At 33.8% G+C, this 21,015-nt stretch overlaps 1 protein-coding gene across 1 annotated transcript in view; it reads left to right on the forward strand.

Moving 5' to 3' along the window:
* Window positions 1–21,015, forward strand: part of LOC100366514 (myosin-VIIa-like) — a 45,116-nt gene that overhangs the window by 7,744 nt on the left and 16,357 nt on the right. The window contains exons 3-20 of the mRNA XM_085499104.1: window positions 1,272–1,385; window positions 6,089–6,241; window positions 6,721–6,905; window positions 7,978–8,099; window positions 9,319–9,461; window positions 9,866–9,979; window positions 10,340–10,570; window positions 10,835–11,170; window positions 12,238–12,369; window positions 12,695–12,830; window positions 13,507–13,751; window positions 14,228–14,289; window positions 15,457–15,640; window positions 16,177–16,356; window positions 16,474–16,569; window positions 19,183–19,305; window positions 19,554–19,661; window positions 20,453–20,653. Coding sequence (XP_085355230.1) covers window positions 1,272–1,385; window positions 6,089–6,241; window positions 6,721–6,905; window positions 7,978–8,099; window positions 9,319–9,461; window positions 9,866–9,979; window positions 10,340–10,570; window positions 10,835–11,170; window positions 12,238–12,369; window positions 12,695–12,830; window positions 13,507–13,751; window positions 14,228–14,289; window positions 15,457–15,640; window positions 16,177–16,356; window positions 16,474–16,569; window positions 19,183–19,305; window positions 19,554–19,661; window positions 20,453–20,653 — 2,865 coding nt within the window. The remainder of the gene's footprint in view (window positions 1–1,271; window positions 1,386–6,088; window positions 6,242–6,720; window positions 6,906–7,977; window positions 8,100–9,318; window positions 9,462–9,865; window positions 9,980–10,339; window positions 10,571–10,834; window positions 11,171–12,237; window positions 12,370–12,694; window positions 12,831–13,506; window positions 13,752–14,227; window positions 14,290–15,456; window positions 15,641–16,176; window positions 16,357–16,473; window positions 16,570–19,182; window positions 19,306–19,553; window positions 19,662–20,452; window positions 20,654–21,015) is intronic.

Consider the following 21,015-nt stretch of genomic DNA (forward strand, 5'->3'; position numbering starts at 1 on the left):
AAAATGAAACTTATTCATCTACGATACCGGTACCAGTATTAAAGCAGCAGTCGTCATGTGCATAATGTAAATCTTTGATTAGGAATATTTCTTGTATTTTCCAAGGTTGTATATACTGTATTTTTTGATTCATTCTAAGACAAAGACAAATTTTGGTTTATCTGTGCTTCTAATAGAACAAATATGGTATATAAAATGTGTATTAGGTAAATTTATTATTAGTGCAAAAAATGTGATTATGCACATTATTGTGATGATTTCCTTAGCTTTATCCCTGCTCCATGATTATTAATAAGTGACAGCAGAGCTGGTAACAATATTTTATTGTTCTATGAATTAGCCGAGGCTATGCTATTCCTGGAAAAACAGTGCATTGTCAACCCTTGCTATTAAAATTTGAAATAAAAGTATGCACTAAGGCTATTTACAGGTTGTGTATGTCATGTAATTTTGTTTTGAATCTTATTATGATTGTTTGCGTAATGGCCCTACTTTGTGTGCTAAATTTAGATCATGTCTTATCGGTTACGAGATGTTATGCAAAGTTTATGTGAATGTGGTGCCAACTCACAATTTGACACATGTGATAATGTGAATCAAGAAAATTGAGGTCGATTCGAAAGATGGAATTTGTTGGAAAAGCCTCAGTGACGACAACGAATTGCTATTTTCTCCAATTGTAAGCAGTGATTTTGTTCATGAAATTATTGCAATAGGTTGGAAAGTTTTCAAGAGTTGAGTACCAGCAATTATTTGTTTTGGGATGTTTAGATCTAGGTTGTTACAGCACTGGCCAACATGATGTGGTTAATGTATGCATCATTCTGGTATGATGATTTGTTAGAAAAAAGTGTGCATTCAGAACTTAGAATAAATGCCTGTCTCATTTTTAAACTGCACACAAACATTGTAAATCTATCAAGATACTCGTAATAAAAACAAGGTGTAGACAAAAACTGTGATTTTATGTTGTGACATCACAAGACGTGCACCATGTTTATCTCAACTGTACAGAGATGATAATTTGTCGGCAACTTCCTGTCTCTATTTTAGGATCGGTTTCCAACCAATAAATCAAAATAAAATTATGCAAAAATAAATTTGCATTAATTATGGCACAATTTTAACCAGTAACCTTTATTTTAAATCTGGCCACTTATTTTTTTTTTTTTTTTTATGGCAACCTCTGAAAAAAATATATATATTGGCTTCTACTTCAACCTTTGTAGAATTGTAAGTTTTACATTGTCTTAATTTTTTAATATTTACAGGGAGACTATGTGTGGTTGAATGATCCAAGAAGTGGGTCTGATCATGTTCCCATTGGTGCTAAAGTGAAAATTGCTGACTCTGGGCAGTTGCAACTACAAGATGATGAAGGAAAGGTAACTATTATGGATGTTGTCTTTTTTTAGCTCCGCTGTCGACTTTGTCGAGCGGAGCTTATCATATGAGTGATTGTCCGTCGTCGTCGTCCGTTGTCCGTGTCAATGTTTTACTTTTTCGACTTCTTCTTGAAAACTACAAGCCTGAATGCTTTGATACTTGGTGTATATGTACCTTGGGTAGACCTCTCTCAGATTTGTTCATTTCATGATGATATCTTCAATTTTCTAATTTTGGTGAATATTTTTGTCATTTTTAGTAAAAAGTGATATTTTCGACTTCTTGTTGAAAACCGCAAGTGCAATTGCTTTGATATTACATATATAGGTACTACATGTGGACCTCTCTCAGATTTGTTCATTTTGTAATGATATCTTTAATTCTCTAATTTTGGTGAATATTTTTGTCATTTTTGGTAAAAAGTGATATTTTCGACTTCTTGTTGAAAACCGCAAGTCCAATTGCTTTGATATTACATATATAGGTACTACATGTCGACCTCTCTCAGATTTGTTCATTTTGTAATGATATCTTCAATTCTCTAATTTTGGTGAATATTTTTGTAATTTTTGGTAAAAAGTGATATTTTCGACTTCTTGTTGAAAACCGCAAGTCCAATTGCTTTGATATTACATATATAGGTACTACATGTGGACCTCTCTCAGATTTGTTCATTTTGTAATGATATCTTTAATTCTCTAATTTTGGTGAATATTTTTGTAATTTTTGGTAAAAAGTGATATTTTCGACTTCTTGTTGAAAACCGCAAGTCCAATTGCTTTGATATTACATATATAGGTACTACATGTCGACCTCTCTCAGATTTGTTCATTTTGTAATGATATCTTTAATTCTCTAATTTTGGTGAATATTTTTGTCATTTTTGGTAAAAAGTGATATTTTCGACTTCTTGTTAAAAACCGCAAGTCCAATTGCTTTGATATTACATATATAGGTACTACATGTGGACCTCTCTCAGATTTGTTCATTTTGTAATGATATCTTTAATTCTCTAATTTTGGTGAATATTTTTGTAATTTTTGGTAAAAAGTGATATTTTCGACTTCTTGTTGAAAACCGCAAGTCCAATTGCTTTGATATTACATATATAGGTACTACATGTCGACCTCTCTCAGATTTGTTCATTTTGTAATGATATCTTCAATTCTCTAATTTTGGTGAATATTTTTGTAATTTTTGGTAAAAAGTGATATTTTCGACTTCTTGTTGAAAACCGCAAGTCCAATTGCTTTGATATTACATATATAGGTACTACATGTGGACCTCTCTCAGATTTGTTCATTTTGTAATGATATCTTTAATTCTCTAATTTTGGTGAATATTTTTGTAATTTTTGGTAAAAAGTGATATTTTCGACTTCTTGTTGAAAACCGCAAGTCCAATTGCTTTGATATTACATATATAGGTACTACATGTGGACCTCTCTCAGATTTGTTCATTTTGTAATGATATCTTTAATTCTCTAATTTTGGTGAATATTTTTGTAATTTTTGGTAAAAAGTGATATTTTCGACTTCTTGTTGAAAACCGCAAGTCCAATTGCTTTGATATTACATATATAGGTACTACATGTGAACCTCTCTCAGATTTGTTCATTTTGTAATGATATCTTTAATTCTCTAATTTTGGTGAATATTTTTGTCATTTTTGGTAAAAAGTGATATTTTCGACTTCTTGTTGAAAACCGCAAGTCCAATTGCTTTGATATTACATATATAGGTACTACATGTCGACCTCTCTCAGATTTGTTCATTTTGTAATGATATCTTCAATTCTCTAATTTTGGTGAATATTTTTGTAATTTTTGGTAAAAAGTGATATTTTCGACTTCTTGTTGAAAACCGCAAGTCCAATTGCTTTGATATTACATATATAGGTACTACATGTGGACCTCTCTCAGATTTGTTCATTTTGTAATGATATCTTTAATTCTCTAATTTTGGTGAATATTTTTGTAATTTTTGGTAAAAAGTGATATTTTCGACTTCTTGTTGAAAACCGCAAGTCCAATTGCTTTGATATTACATATATAGGTACTAGATGTGGACCTCTCTCAGATTTGTTCATTTTGTAATGATATCTTTAATTCTCTAATTTTGGTGAATATTTTTGTAATTTTTGGTAAAAAGTGATATTTTCGACTTCTTGTTGAAAACCGCAAGTCCAATTGCTTTGATATTACATATATAGGTACTACATGTGGACCTCTCTCAGATTTGTTCATATTGTAATGATATCTTTAATTCTCTAATTTTGGTGAATATTTTTGTAATTTTTGGTAAAAAGTGATATTTTCGACTTCTTGTTGAAAACCGCAAGTCCAATTGCTTTGATATTACATATATAGGTACTACATGTCGACCTCTCTCAGATTTGTTCATTTTGTAATGATATCTTCAATTCTCTAATTTTGGTGAATATTTTTGTAATTTTTGGTAAAAAGTGATATTTTCGACTTCTTGTTGAAAACCGCAAGTCCAATTGCTTTGATATTACATATATAGGTACTACATGTGGACCTCTCTCAGATTTGTTCATTTTGTAATGATATCTTTAATTCTCTAATTTCGGTGAATATTTTTGTAATTTTTGGTAAAAAGTGATATTTTCGACTTCTTGTTGAAAACCGCAAGTCCAATTGCTTTGATATATTATACATATAGGTACTACATGTGGACCTCTCTCAGATTTGTTCATTTTCTAATGATATCTTCTGTTCTTTAATTGCCATGTGCATTGCTAACAGCGGAGCTATCTCAGCCGACAGGCTGCTTGTTTTGGATTGCGAGTACCATTGAGAAGGATCTTTACAAATCTGTGTATTGTATTGTGTAGTCTCTATTTGTGACTGTCTTCCTATGGTAATTGCAACACTGTTCAAAAGTTAATACAAGTAAAAGGAATTAACTACAATATTTGTAGTGGGGGGGGTTAACTAAAATTTTTGAATAAATTATTACATGTATAACAATATTTTCATATCGAGAATACTGGACTAGATGTACTTTTTGTAACCATGATTATCTCCTTACTGGCCAACACTGTTTGTAAGATTCAGAGAGGTTTCAAGGACGTAATAATGAAGTTTTATTACACCGTAATGGAATAACAAATTAATTTTTGGTTGAAATTAATAAAAGAAAAGTAACAAGTAAAATAACATACGATCACACAGTACAAATTAATGCAGTTTGTATTTTTTCAAAACACACTTTCAAATACCATACCACATGTTTAATTAGTTAAGAATGGTTAGTAATAATACTGTTAATAAACTTATTAGTCCCCGTTCGGACGCAGTCCGAAAAACGGGGACTTATGTTTTGACCTCTGTGTGTCCGTGCGTGCGTCTGTACGTGCGTCCGGACCTGTATCTTAGAAATGCCTGGACCAATCACAATCAAACTTCACACATGCATCATACATGATATTATACATATGCACGTCAATTTGTTTCACGATCTGATTCAAAATGGCCGAATGGCGGCCATTTTGGTGTTAAAAATCATAAAAATCAAGCATTTCTCCGCTGTTTTCAGATGGATTTTGTTCAAACTTGGTATATACATTAGACATTATGGGACCTTGATGCAAATAATTTTGTTTTTCAGATTAGATTCCAAATGGCCGACTGGCTGCCATTTTGTTTTAATGAATGTGGTTCTTGTGTCATATGTCTGACTTGTTTTGACTGATTATGTTCAAATTTTTAATATTCATTATACATCATGTCATAGATATACAGATATATTGGTTTGACGATCCTTTTCAAAGTGGCCAAATGGTGGCTATTTTTGTGCTAAAAAAATCATCAAATATCAAGCATTTCTGGCATTTATGGATGGATTTTGTTCAAACTTATAACATACATTGGACATTACAAGTTCCTGATGCACGTCATTTTATTTTTCAGATTGGATTCAAAATGGCTGACTGGCGGCCATTTTGTTTTAATGATTGGGCTTCTAGAGCCATATCTTTTAAATGCTTTGACTGATTATATTCAAATTTTATATATTCGTCATACATCATGTTATATATATATACATGTATTCAAAATGGCTGATTCTTAATGTTGTTCCAGAGCAATATCTCTCAATATGGACAAGTACTTGTTTGACGATCAGATACAAATGTCAATCATTTTAATGTTAAAAAATCATATTCCTGACATGGTTATATTCCAGCTATATTACTATAAACAAAACTATATATCTTAAATTTGATAACTAACGGGGACTGTGCCATGCATGGCTTGTTGATAATAAACTTAGTGGAATTTCTTTGGTAAATTCAACGTACATACATGTAGTATCCCTTTCATCCGTGTAATACTATTGTCTGTCTGCATCAATGAGATAGTGGTTCATGTAGATTCAAGATAACAATCCCTGTATGGTTATTTATAACTATTAATATCGTTTTGGTAATTAATTAAATTTGTCATGCTCTGATTGAGGATCAGGGTCCCGTAAATGGATGTACTGGAAATAAATAAATTATGTATAACCATTTATTTTCACTGGAATTTAATTTCAATATTTTGATGTTTTAAGCTTATTTCACAGGGTTTTTTTAGTTCACAAACTATACAGAAAAAACAAAAAGTTCTTTGTTATTTCACATGTTCATGTGGATTTAATTTACTACTTGGATATTAATTGCATCTTTATTACTTAAGGATCATTGGTTGTCCAGCGGCAATGCTCGTAACTTAAAGACTATGCATTTAACGTCCATAGAGGGCGTAGAAGACATGATTCGACTGGGAGATCTTCATGAAGCTGGTATTCTGAGGAATCTACTTGTCAGATATAACGAAAATTTTATATATGTGAGTATTTTCTGATTTTGCACCATTTGTGATATTGTTCGGTACATCAGTTTTTTTTGTCTTGTTTAATTATATGGGGTTGAATTGGTTCAAGTGGTGCCATTAAGCTTTGTTTAAAATGCCAGTAATGATCACTTCTTGTTAACTGGTTGTTGAATTACAGAAATCAGTATTTTGCTGTATTAGTAGCGCATGCATTTGCATAAATTACAGAAGTGCTTCTATGTTCGTATTCGGCCATATTTGAATGAACCTGTATGGAGTAAATGCATTTCTTTATGAACATGTGCTTTTTTTGGAGATGCACTTTTACGAATGAAAACGTCATTGTCTCGATATCAAATAACAGAATCAAATGCATGTCTTTTAATTTATTCATTCAAAAGCTTGTAATATAGGAACAAATTGTTTCATTTCGTAGAATTTAATCGCATGTGTGCCCACTGGTTTTGAACTCATCGTTTCATTTTTTATTGCAGACATACACCGGTGCCATCTTAGTTGCCGTCAATCCATATCAAATACTTCCCATCTATACAAGAGAACAAATCACTCAGTATCGAGATAAAAAGATTGGAGAACTACCTCCGCATATATTTGCAATTGCTGACAATTCTTACAATCGTATGTTGAGGGAGAAACAAGATCAGTGTGTTATAATCAGGTATGTTCTTTTAATCTAGGGTTAAAGAGCCACAGTCTGCATTTAATCCTTGTCATACTGACCTTTGTAGTATACCAATGGGGTTAAAGTTTCATGCTATGTGTATGCATATGTGAACAGTGCTTGACCTACAGCTGGTTTCTTGCTTGATTTTTTTTACATGCTATTTGCATGATATTGACATTCTATATACATCCTACATCTTACTTACATCCTATCTGCTTGTTTATTTGCATGCTATTTATATTCTATTAACATTCTATATACATTTTACTTGCATGTTTATTTGCATGCTATTTGCATGCAATTTACATTCTATATACATTCTATGCATATATACATCTATATACATTGCATGCTTATTTGCATGCTTATTTGCGTGCTATTTACATGCTATTTACATTCTATATACATTCTACTTGCATGCTAATTTGCATGCTATTTACATTCTATTTACATTCTATTTACATTTTATATACATTCTACTTGCATGCTTATTTGCATGCTATTTATATTCTATTTACATTCTATATACATTCTACTTGCATGCTAATTTGCATGCTATTTATATTCTATTTACATTCTATATACATTCTACTTGCATGCTATTTACATTCTTGTATGCTATTCACATACAATTTACATCTCCATACCACATGACATATTGTTTGTTTATTCCTTTGGTACTACAATGGTAATTTTAGCTGAGTATTACATGGATTTAAAATAAGAAAAATAACAACATATTTAACCTTATGGAATATGTAAAACTTAACAAGTCTATACTATGGTGTAAATGTTGACAATTTATTTCCACTAGTATCCAAATCAACCAAAAATGATTTGGAATTTATGATGTAAAAGTAGACTGGAGTTCAATAAATTTAATACTAATCTGTCAATCACTTGTAATTATACATTCAACGAAAAAGCATTAAATCTAAAAAAAAAAAATAATAACCGTGAAAAAAGTTCTTTATAAAATGCAATATATACCAATATATACCAACCACATTCATACAGTAACACATGTCGGTTCCAGTGTTCTAAGTGAACTGTTGTTGTATTTCAGTGGTGAAAGTGGGGCTGGGAAAACAGAGAGCACAAAACTAATTTTACAGTTCCTAGCAGCAGTCAGCGGCCAGCATTCTTGGATTGAACAGCAAATATTGGAAGCTAATCCAATCATGGAGGGTAAGAGTCACTAAAAACTGTTTACTTCATGTGTATCTGTACATGCTGTGAATGAATACCTGTATGTTTTACCTTTGTTAAAGCTGTTCTGCCTAAACGTAACAGTGCCCTCTAGCAAATACTTGGGTGCTCTGTGCATGTTGTTTTTCAGCCTGTGTATGTAAATCTAAAACCTAGGGTGTATCCTGATTGATGTATTATCATCGTATTTCTGTTTTGATGAAATATAAAGAATTTTTACAAGATCATATGATCCCAGAACATCACAACCGTAAACTGATGATACTCTTGAACAAAATTTTATTACAATATTTGAGCTTGGTGAAGGAAAATTTTCTATTTCAATCTCTGGGACATAACAGCACCCTCTAGCAAATTTGAGAACATTATGCCCTCTTAACAATTTAATTTGGCAAATACCACCATATCATTTTCTCACTATCAGAACACAAAACAGGTCACAAGAACCTGTAATGCAAAAATGTGATGTAAATAAATATCAAATTGAAATCATCACCTTTAATCATGGCCATCTTGTTTTACATTGTCTGCCATCTTGTTTTACATTGTCGGCCATCTTGTTTTACATTGTCGGCCATCTTGTTTTACATTGTCGGCCATCTTGTTTTACATTGTCGGCCATCTTGTTTTACATTGTCGGCCATCTTGTTTTACATTGTCGGCCATCTTGTTTTACATTGTCGGCCATCTTCATTTGCACTGTCGGCCATCTTCATTTGCACTGTCGGCCATCTTCATTTGCACTGTCGGCCATCTTCATTTGCACTGTCGGCCATCTTCATTTGCACTGTCGGCCATCTTCATTTGCACTGTCGGCCATCTTCATTTGCACTGTCGGCCATCTTCATTTGCACTGTCGGCCATCTTCATTTGCACTGTCGGCCATCTTCATTTGCATTGTCGGCCATCTTCATTTGCATTGTCGGCCATCTTCATTTACATTGTCGGCGATCTTCATTTACATTGTCGGCCATCTTGATTTACATTGTTGGCCATCTTGATTTACATTGTCGGCCATCTTGATTTACATTGTCGGCCATCTTGATTTACATTGTCAGCCATCTTGATTTACATTGTCGGCCATCTTGATTTACATTGTCAGCCATCTTGTTTTACATTGTCAGTCATCTTCATTAACATAGTCAGTCATCTTGCTTACACGGTTGGCCATCTTGGTTTTTTTTTTTCACTTCTGCAGCATTTGGTAATGCAAAAACACTTCGTAATGATAACTCAAGTCGTTTTGGTAAATACATTGATATCCACTTTAGTGACAGAGGCATTATTGAAGGAGCTAAGATTGAGCAATATCTCTTGGAAAAATCCCGCATAGTGGGTCCGGTAAGTTCAGAAATTTCCAGTACTGATTATCAATAAAATCAAGTGTTAAAGATGTGCAACATTGGGATTCACAGAGACCATGGAGGCAATTAAATGTTCTACCTGAATGCCCTGGAAAGTAATCAAATGATTCACTCAATCTAAGACATTTAGAAATTTTGTTTTTGAAATTAGGTGCCTTCAAAATATGCCTTTGATTATCTATTTTGAACATTTTCTCCCATTAAATTTTGTTCAGCATTTGTATTTCTTTGTTACTTTCAGACCAAATAGACATAATTTCATTTTTTTTAAATGAATACTGAAATAATTATTCTGTTATTTTTTGTGCTCAAAAGATTAATGACCGTAACAAATTGCCATTTTACATGCTGTGATCCTTTATTGTTAATTTTCTGCTTCAGGCAAAGGATGAAAGAAATTACCATATATTCTACTGTATGTTGATCGGTCTGACAGCGGCTGAAATGAAAGAGTTGAACCTAAAGGATGCCTCATATTATAATTACCTCACTTGTGTAAGTATGCATCCCAGAATGCATTGCATAATTTTTCTGGGAAGGTTTGTATAGATATTTAATTTCTATGCAAACAATGGGACCCACATTGCATCTGTCACATGGAACCCACATTGCATTTGTTGCATGGACCCACATGCAACCCACATTGCATTTGTTGCATGGGACCCACATTTCTCCACCTGTAATTTCTCAGTGCTCATTGGACATCATTATGGTTGTAAACTAATTAGTAATTCCTGGATCCAAATAGACAATTCCAGTTAGAGCTTTTAAATAACTATGATAACCCCAATGATAAAATTGCTCAAGTAAGCGATGTTTCCATGACAACTGATTGATTTAATTGATTCTCTGTAGGGAAATTGTTTGACGTGTGAAGGACGAGACGACAAGAAGGAGTTTGCAGATATCAGATCAGCTATGAAAGTCTTGACATTCTCGGAGCAGGAACAATGGAATATTTTCAAGTTGCTGTCCAGCGTTTTACATCTCGGCAACATAGACTACGAGGCATATGAAGCCAAAAATTTGGACTCCACCCATATTACAAATGTCAACACTGTCCACAGCATAGCAAAGCTTCTTGAGGTATTGGCATTGTTTTTTTCAAAGTCATTGAATGTTAATGTATAGAATGACCAACTGAAACAACATGTACGTTAACGCTGATGACATGAGCGACAAAAGTACAATAACTAAAAACATGTGTTGATAAATACTGTTTACCCAATGCTAGGAGATGAAGCTTGATCTATATTTAATTTGCATGAAACCAAGACTAAACCAAGTATCTTGTTGTGTTATATACAAATAAAACGTATGTTTTTAATAAAATATTTCTGTTCATTGCAGGTGAATTCAAAAGCATTATCAGATGCCCTGACATCACGGTCCACATTCGCCCAGGGAGAGACCATCGTGTCGCCAATGAATGTACAGCAGTCAACAGATGTGCGAGACGCTTTTGTTAAAGGAATTTACGGCCGTATGTTTGTTTGGATTGTTAAGAAGATAAACGATGCGATTTTCAAGCCGTGTGATAACAAACATAACCGACTTAACATAGGTGTACTGGATATATTCGGTTTTGAAAACTTTGGCCAGAATAGCTTTGAGCAGTTGTGCATAAACTATGCCAACGAAAACCTCCAGCAGTTTTTTGTCAGACATATTTTTAAATTAGAACAGGTAAGCTTTTGCTTTTTCTAATTATGTGACTTTCTTTTTAAGAAATGAAATTTAATCATAATTCATATAAGGTTGACATGCCCCAGAAAATATAGAAAAAATAAATCATGTTTTGCATTAAAATCAAAAGATGTAATACTGTAAAATGACTAATTTGGATCTAAATTTCACTGATTTACCATTTCAGGCATATTCAGTGGGTTTTAAATTCATGGTTTTATCATTTAGGTAATGTGTTCTATGCTAAATTTTACATAATCACTGGGTTTTAATTTAGTGCATTTTCCAGTCAGCGAAATAAGCAAAATTAAAACCCAGTGAATAATTAATCCTTTTACAGTATCCAGTTTGTCAGGACCAATCCTCATCTGTTAACCTTTAACCTCCCTGAACAGTCAATTTCTGTCACCTGTCGGGAAAATAAATCCACACAATTTTGTTTTTCAAAAATGTTATTCTTAGACTGCGTTGGCAACGACAGCCAATGCTAACTGAAATCTAACGTGGCTAATGTTTATATTTTTATAGCCACATTAACCTTTTAAAATTAGGGATTACAACCATAATGCAGTATATAGCACAATGCATGATGTATAAAGTAATAACTACTATAAAGCAGGATGTATAGTAAAGGATTTTTAACATGCATAACAAAACTGTGCAAAATGATAACTTTGTGTGGCAAATAACATTAAAAAAAAACTCGTTTTTACAGTGGCTAATGATTGTCATAACCCCAGGGTTAACATTTTTATCACCAGTTTCCTTTTTTCATCACTGTTTATAGTCTGTTTATACCTGCAGAAGATTTGGACAAAAATAGCAAAATAAATTTTGAGTAAAACTGAAAGTTGTTTCAAATTTTGTCTTTTGGCTCCAAAATTAGGGTTTATTTCCAGAAATATTGAAGAATATTAGAAAAAAGTGTCGAAAAATTGGGGCAAGAAAGTCCGGTGGTGAAAAGGTTAAATCGGCTTGACCCAGTAGCCAATCACAACAAAAACATTCTTAAATGTAATTTCCAGACTTGCATAGAAATTTAAATAATGTTGTGTTTCTGTTGACAGCAAGAGTACGACCGTGAAGGCATCAAATGGCAGCATATCAAATTTGTTGATAATCAAGAAACTTTAGACTTATTGGCATCAAAACCAATGAATATTATAGCATTAATTGATGAAGAAAGTAAATTCCCAAAGGTGAGAATCAAGAAAGTACTTTGTCGGCATTGCCATCTTTATACGACATTGCAGTCTTTGTACGACATTGCAGTCTTTGTACGACATTGCCGTCTTTGTACGACATTGTCGTCTTTGTACAACATTGCCGTCTTTGTGCGGCATTGCCGTCTTTGTGTGGCATTGTCGTCTTTGTACAACGTTGCCATCTTTGTACAACATTGCTGTCTTAATGTAATAGTGGGGTTGTTCATTTTTACCTGGCTAGGTGGCTTTACTGACAATTCCAACCACTCTAGGTGGTATTGTCATATTTTTTCTCACAGAGTTTTGATTCTATCTCCAGGGTACTGACAAAACAATGTTGAGTAAACTGATAAATCAACATGGCAGACATCCACATTTTATCAAAGCAAAATCTGCTGTAAGTAGCACCTTTGGGATCAATCATTTTGCTGGACCAGTGTCATATGAATCAAGAGGTGGGTATACATGTATTGTAAAGAGTCATAAACTAACAAGTTTGTTCGGGATCTGTGGCTTGATAGGTGATTTTTTTTTTTTTTACTGCAAGACATTGTGTAATACATGGAAGCTAGCGCAGACCAACCGCCAAACTAAAATTAATTGATTTGATTTTCAACTTGAATTTCTTTTTTCCCATAGTTCAATGTTGAAAGTCAATCTAGCAATATGTCATTGAGATGCCCTTACTTCATTAAATTTGACCCTTATCAAATGCATATAGCATATTATTAAGCGTGGAAATAAATCCCAAAATGTCTTCGCATTTGATGAATTCTTTGGCTTGGTACTTCATATCAGAAATTATAAATAGTATTCAATTTCTTGTACATACATATATGCCTGTTCTGCAGTGTCTTACATGTTAACGTGGAAGGGTCGTCACCTGCGCATGCGTGGGAATTGAGTCCCAAGCGACGATAACATGCGCTAAAAACGCAAATGCTCATGCATAGGTGCTTGTTTGTAAACAGTGACACGCTATGGCCATCTGACGCATGCGCAGGTGATGACTCCCCTGCTTTAAGTGACAATGGGCTAAATTTGCTCAGTTTATTAACTTCACCAAAATTATTTAAAAATATTGGTTATTTGAGAATGCATTAAACATTACATGTCCACTCATCTTAACAGGCTTCTTGGAGAAGAATAGGGATACATTCAACACAGACTTGCTACATTTGGTAGCTACGAGTAAAAGTCAATTTCTACTTAAACTGTTTGAATATGAAATCACTATGAGTGCCGACACAAGGAAGAAGTCCCCCACGCTGGGAGCACAGTTTAAAAAGTCTCTGGATAAACTCATGACTACTCTCAGTACATGTCAGCCATTTTTTGTCCGGTGTATTAAACCAAATGAGTTCAAGAGGCCAAACGTAAGTAAAACTTGCTAGCCGTCATCAAAAGTATCTTCTTACAGTTGCAGCTATATCTCATGGTGAACGTTATCGAATATATACGATTTCTTTTAATTATAGTGCAAGTGATGGAGTGTAGTGTAGTGTATCATCAGAAATGAATACAAAAATTCGCTTCCAAATTATGGAGACCTTTCATGTATGTGAAGATCGGGTTTAGTTTGTGCTTTTGTTGTCACTGTGTACATAAATTTTCACCATAGCTACTTGTGAAATATCTATTATATTCCATTAATAACCAACTTTAAAACTGTTTAATATATAATTAGGATATTAAAATTCTTATAAATTATTATGCATTTAAAAATAAGTTTGCTGCTGTTTTCATGTGTAAAAGGGATAGACATTCCCTAATATCCTTTATCGATATTCCACTGTTTACATGTTGTGTTGAGTTGTGTTCACTCGTTGTTTATTGCTATTTGTTTATATAGATGTTTGAACGAGAGTTGGTAGCTCGTCAGTTACGCTACTCTGGTATGATGGAGACGATCAAGTGAGTCTCTCTCAAATATGAATTTCAAAAACACTAACAGTTTTTCTACTTCATGCTGAGATCACTCATCTTGGCACTCACTCATGTTGCCATGACACCATTTTGTGGAGTTATCTAATCAGTAACCAGCATTTGAATTACCCGATGTATCTGAACACAAGTAATTTATTCTGGTAACCTGGGTAACGCACAATTTGATGTCCCATTTCTTTGTTACGCCCTAACCCTCTTGTCGCAGTGTCACTTGTAAATTACATGACTAAATATTAAAAATACTAAATAAAAAAGGGATCTGAACTAACATGCTCAATTTCAAGGGTTGATTAAACTAAGGGCAAGCAACTTGAAAATCAATGCCGATTAAACTTCAACTTTCTCTTCTACTTTATAATTACTGTAGATATTCTTTTCAATTCGGCACATAATTATAGAAATTTCTCGCCTCTAATTTAGTTAATCATGTAATAACTGTTATAAATCCAAGTTGTTATGCATGACTGAATTACCCAGGGTGAACTAAGAACATTCTCCCTCTCATCACTATCCCATCATGCTCTTCATTGCATGCATACATGACTGCTATCATTGACGGGGGATATGTTGTACAAAGTTTGAAACGGATATAAATCTCCAATTGAAGTGAATAAACAAAGATGGTGACATGGTAAAAGACAAAATTTTCAAGATTTTTATGCTCTTCAAATTATAAACATGGAAAAAAGAAATGTACACATGGCTACATACGTACGTCAGATAACCTTGTCCACAGTGTCATATTGGATGAGAAGGTTCTATGGCAAGATAATGTGAACGATGCAAAGCCAAATACATTATCGTGTCTAAAACTTTCTTCAAATCCAATATGACGCCTTTGAGGAGATTCATTATTATTGCTATAAATCACCACCATCAGAATTTTGTTTTTAATTAAATTTGGGGGCTTTTTTCATCAAAATCAGTGTATACTTGCAAATAGAGGTCTTGAATGTACATTATCATGTACATGTAATAACGTAAAACTATGATGTTAAAAAATATTCACATCCATCATCTCAAAGCTAAACTCTGTCAGTGTGGTCAGTTTGAGTGCACTCGTCTCCAAATAGTTGGTAGACAAACTGTTCTGGTGATGGAGTGTTCAGGGTTTGGAGTTTCTCTGCCTTGTAGGATTCGACGCGCTGGTTACCCAATCAGACATGCCTTCCGAGACTTTGTTGATCGCTACAGGATGTTAGTTCCTGGAATAATGCCATCACAGAAAGAGGACTGTAAACAGGCTTCTGCCAAAATATGTAAAGCTGTACTAACTACACAGGATTGGCAGATCGGTTTTCACAAAGTATTTCTCAAGGTAAGGTGTCTGGCAACTTTTCATACTTTCATAAATTGAGTTTCGTATTACATTATACTTATTTTCATTATACTGATATTTTGTAGAACTTTATATGGAGTTGTTGTTTCCCATGTGTAAATCTGTTACTATGTCCTTTAGATAATGTAATTATCTGCTCCACATGATTGGTGCTTATATCTGCACATTGCCACATGCAAATCATTTAAATATTCACATGCATGGCATAATTCCCTCATATAAATACCCCATGTAAATCTCATTCCACATGATTGCTGTTTACATCCACATTGCCACATGCAAATCATTTAAATATTCACATGCATGGCATAATTCTTCATATAAATACCACATGCAAGTCTCACTCCACATGATTGCAGCTTACATCCACACACCACCACATGTAAGTCACTCTTATCAACAGGAGCATATGTAAATCACATTCAATCCAAAAGCAAGTCTAACAAAAAACCATCATTGTATCAAGCTATTGTAGTATTTATTTCCTGTGAACATTTGCGTTGAATTATTTTCAGGATGCACATGATTTGATTTTGGAAACTGTGAGGGATAAAGCGTTGTCTGCCAAGATCATCATCATTCAGAAAGTTGTCAGGGGATGGCATTATAGAAGGAAATTCTTGAAAATGAAGAGAGACTCGGTCACAATACAGAAATTCTGGCGTGGATATGCCCAGAAAAAGAGATACCTTGCGGTGAGTAGAACTGGGATATTACTCTAATGGTTGCGTTCACTGTCACCTCTATGCAACTGACCTTGTAGTTCCATACTGTGTATTTTATTGTAATTCGCTTCTTTTTTCTATTCTTAGATGAGACGTGGATACTTGAGATTTCAGGCTTTGGTTAGAGCAAGGAAATTATCCTATCAGTATCAGTTTGTGAGAACAAGAGTTATAAATCTGCAGGTGAGGATCTTTGCATTGGATTTTTAGTTCTGGCTTTGACGCAGTGCAACAACTCCTTGGAAGTTAAGTCACCATCCGTGGCCATTTTGTTTTATTATTAGTGACCTCGACTATTTCTTGAACACTCAATTGGTATATTGATAAAGCATGGCAGGATGTATTTGCACATCAATTTGTCTTTGGACTTGTTGAAACTTGCTTGACTTGATTCTCAAAAAAGACTATCTGTCAATACCGCTTTCTGCGGTGTACGTGAAATGAAGATTGTGCATTTGATTGATCAACTGAGCTATGATGATTTTCATGTCATAATGATAATGTTGAAATATTGTATTTTGATCTGAGGTTCTGAGCTCAGGATGTGATTTTGTAGAAGTTTTTTATTTTAGTCTTATTTTATGTAGTGTCTCTAATTTCATGCCTCAAATGAATCCTACTGTAAACCTCTGTAATTTCACAAGAGTCAGTAAAAATCGCAAAATTTTGTGAAGTTTGGCTTCAGGAATGCCAGATTTTTACAGTGCTGAGTATTGCACCAGGTCCTTACAGTGCCAGATACTGTAACAGATCTTCACAGTGCCAGATACTGTAACAGATCTTCACAGTGCCAGATACTGTACCAGATAGTGTAACAGATCCTCATAGTGCCAGATACTGTTGCAGATTTTTACTGTGCCGGGTATTGTACCAGATCTTTACTGTGCCGGGTATTGTACCAGATCTTTACTGTGCCGGGTATTGTACCAGATCTTGAATGTGCTAGGTATTGTGCCAGATCTTGACTGTGCTGGATACCACACCAGGTCATTATTGTACTAGACAGGGTGTTAGCCAGCCACCAGTCCACCCACCAAACGTTTTTCTGTTTTTGACTCCTATGTGCGAAGCACAAAATGGGAGTATTTGCAGTTAGTGTGTCTGTATGTATGTGTGTATGTGTGTCCGACTGTTCCACTGCTATCTCAAGAACCATACATCGGTTTTTGATGAAACTTGGTGCATAGATGCTCTGGGCCAATGCACAGATTTGATTAGGTTTTGGTAAAAATCCATGCTCGTTAATTACCTAATTTGCATGATAATTAGCTAATTTTTAGCTGTTCCACTGATATCTAAAGAACCACTCATTGGATTTTGATGAAACTTGGTACATAGATCTGCTCTGAACATATGCGCAGATTTGATTAGTCTTTGGTAAAAATCCGTGCATATTAATTACCTAATTTGCATGATAATTAGCTGATTTTTAGCTGTTCCATGATTGTTCCACTGATATCTAAACAACCACTCATTGGATTTTGATGAAACTTGGTACATAGATTTTCTGAACTAATGCTAGGTTTTGATTAGTTTTTGGTAATAATCTGTGGATACTAATTACCTAATTTGCATAATGATTAGTCAATTTTCGGTTTTTCCACTGATATCTCAAGTACTAATCATCACATTTCAATGAAACTTGATACATAGATGTCATATGACACTGCACAGACCTGATAGTTTTTATGGTAATATCAGTACATATAATTACCTAATTTGCATAATTAATTAATTTTCGGCTTTTGATATAAGTAGTGAGCATTACATTTCAATGAAACTTGGTACTTATTTGTGCATATTAATCACCTAATTTGCATAATTAGTTAATTTTCAGCTTTTCCACGGGTATCTCAAGTACTAATCAGCGCATTTCAATGAAACTTGGTACATAGATCCTGTAGGACTATGCAGAGACCTGATTAGTTTCAGGGTAAATAATTGTGCATATTAATTACCTAATTTGCATAATTAATTTTCAGCTTTTCTACTGATATCTAAAGTACTAATCATCACATTTCAATGAATCTAGAATTATGCAGAGACCCAATTAGTTTTTGGTAAATATTTGTGCATATTAATCACCTAATTTGCATAATTAAACAATTTCCAACTTTCACACTGATGTCTCAGGTACTAATCATCACATATCAATGAATGTTTATACATGGATGCTGTAGGACAATAGACAGACCTGGATAATTGTGGGTTAAAATCTGTACATATTAATTACCCAATTTGCATAAATAACCAATTTTAAGCTTTCACACTGATATCTAAAGTACTAATTTCCATTTTAATGAAACTTAGTACAAAGATGCTCTAGGACAATGTACAAACCTAATTAGTTTGGGGTAAAACTCTGTTCATATTATTTCCCTAATTAGCATAATAATTCATAATTTTTGGGTTCTAATCACATTTCAATTAAACTTGGTACATAGAGTTTTTGTTACATTGCGCAGACCTCATTAGTTTTACAATCAAATCTGTTCATGTTAATTTTCTGATTTGCATAATTAGTTTTCAGCTAAGTAATTTCAAATTATATTTAATGTGTCTCCAATACTCTCAGCACATGGGAGTTCTTTCTAAGCTTTCTTTGATTCCCTGTTGTTCTTTTATAATTTTACCAAAATATATCCAAAACCATCTACATTTTCATGAAGTTGAATTGTTTTGGACTGGTAGTTGCAAATTCCTGACTAATAGCCTGGTACTAGATCAGATTCATTTGTTCATTTACTTGCACTCATCAATTTAAAAAAACAATAAAATACTTTTTTATTACGTCAGAGATGTTGCCGTGGTTTCCTATCACGCCGAGATGTAGCACGTAAGAAGTGGGCAATTGTAAGCATCCAGGCTGGTTTTCGTATGGTTTTAGCTCGTAAGAAGTACAGGAAACTTCGCATTGAGGTTTGTGATATTTACTGCATTATATTAAATTTTGTTTTACTTATATCCAAATATCATGCAACTTCCGTAATTAAAGTAACAAGAATATCTTTTAAAACTTATCGAATGACCACCTTCATGAACAATTTACTATAAATATGAAGTTTTAAGTTCCATAAAAATTAAACAAAAGATTATTATTTTGTTTATCTCAGATAGTAAACGATTCAAAAGGATATCATGTATTTTCAATATCTTTTTTTTTTCAGCATCGCAGACGTATGGAGGCTGAGAGAATCCGTAAAGAAGAGGAGGCTCGACTGAAGAAGGCACTTGGGGTCAAAAAAGCAAAAGTAGAAGCAGAAAGAATTATGCAGGTGTGGTACATTTTTATTCAAGACGTGATCTTATTTGTACTGGTGCCGGATTCGGCTGATAGATCGCCTTGGCGATCACATAGAGGATTTGATTTTTTTTTTAGAAAAGTGTGGACTTTAAGATCGCCTGGGCGATGTTATTACAAAGCCCATCTTGTCTGGAAAATTAACCCTGTGCTTATAAAATTGGATAAAAAACAATGGCGACGATCAGACCACCCATAATGTTTTATTCTTTGTCTGTATCGCAAGAAATGGACGAACTAAAATGTCTCCTGTGTTTGAAGTGCAACATGATTATTAAAAAAACAGAGTTAAGCGGTCATCTATAAAAATAATCTTGCACACATACTCTTGTATTGAGATGTTTTTTGTCAAAAAAAAGACGTTGCCTTTCAGTTAACTCTTCGTGTCCTTGGTATTTGTGACACTGAAGATTTTTTTAACAAATGATAAGTAACTATATCGATTTGCATCAAGCTAGGTAGCCCGAATTTAAATATCAGTGCGTGAACTCTTGAGGTCATTGCCCATTACCGCACGTAGTTCAAAAATGTGGTTATTAGACTTGAATATTGGTGACATGAATAATGCGTTCAAAGTGCGCTACCCATGGGGAGGGGGGGTATCGGTCGAATCCGGTATTTACTTTTCGCCCATAAGGGAACATTGGGTTTCATTCTAAAGTTGATCTTTCAGTTGAAAAAAAAAATTGAACTTAAGAACTATCCCTCAGTTGGTGTGCATTATGACATTAACTGACCTATTTTTTACTCATTTTTTAATTATAGCAAAAAATTCTGGAAATGAAACGGGAAGAGGCTGATGTAGAGGCACGAGAGAAACAGGAAAGACAAGCTAAAGTGGCCGCCATTGCTGCGATTGAAGAAAGGCGCGATAAAGTGGTTGACGACTCACAAGTTGTAGAGGAAGTCTTTGGATTCCTACCAGATCAAGGACTTCAAGATGGGCCGGGACCTAGAGGTTTTGAAGTGAGTTGTTTTGTTTTCGATTAGACATAAAAATTACCATTTTTCTGTGGGTTGTGAATTTCATTAAGATGACTTCAGACAAATTACCTATATGTGTAAGGGTATCTCAGTTTGTCTTTATTTGGATAAAATTAATGAACTCTGTGACGAGTAGATAACTGCCAAAAATTAGACCCCAATAATTTGTGCAGACAAATTGTCGGTGCTTCCATATGTAGTAACTTTGATTTGGAATAAATACTTCTGAAATGTGACAATACAGATTGTCATCATGGGAATATATATCATGAATGCCAAGGAAGCTAAACTAGTTTTAACAAAAGCCTAGTAATTTATGGTCAGTTTACATGTGTAATTCCTTA

This window comes from Saccoglossus kowalevskii, chromosome 1, assembly GCF_978046115.1.
Source record: "Saccoglossus kowalevskii chromosome 1, keSacKowa6.1, whole genome shotgun sequence".
NCBI classification, from domain to species: Eukaryota; Metazoa; Hemichordata; class Enteropneusta; family Harrimaniidae; genus Saccoglossus; species Saccoglossus kowalevskii.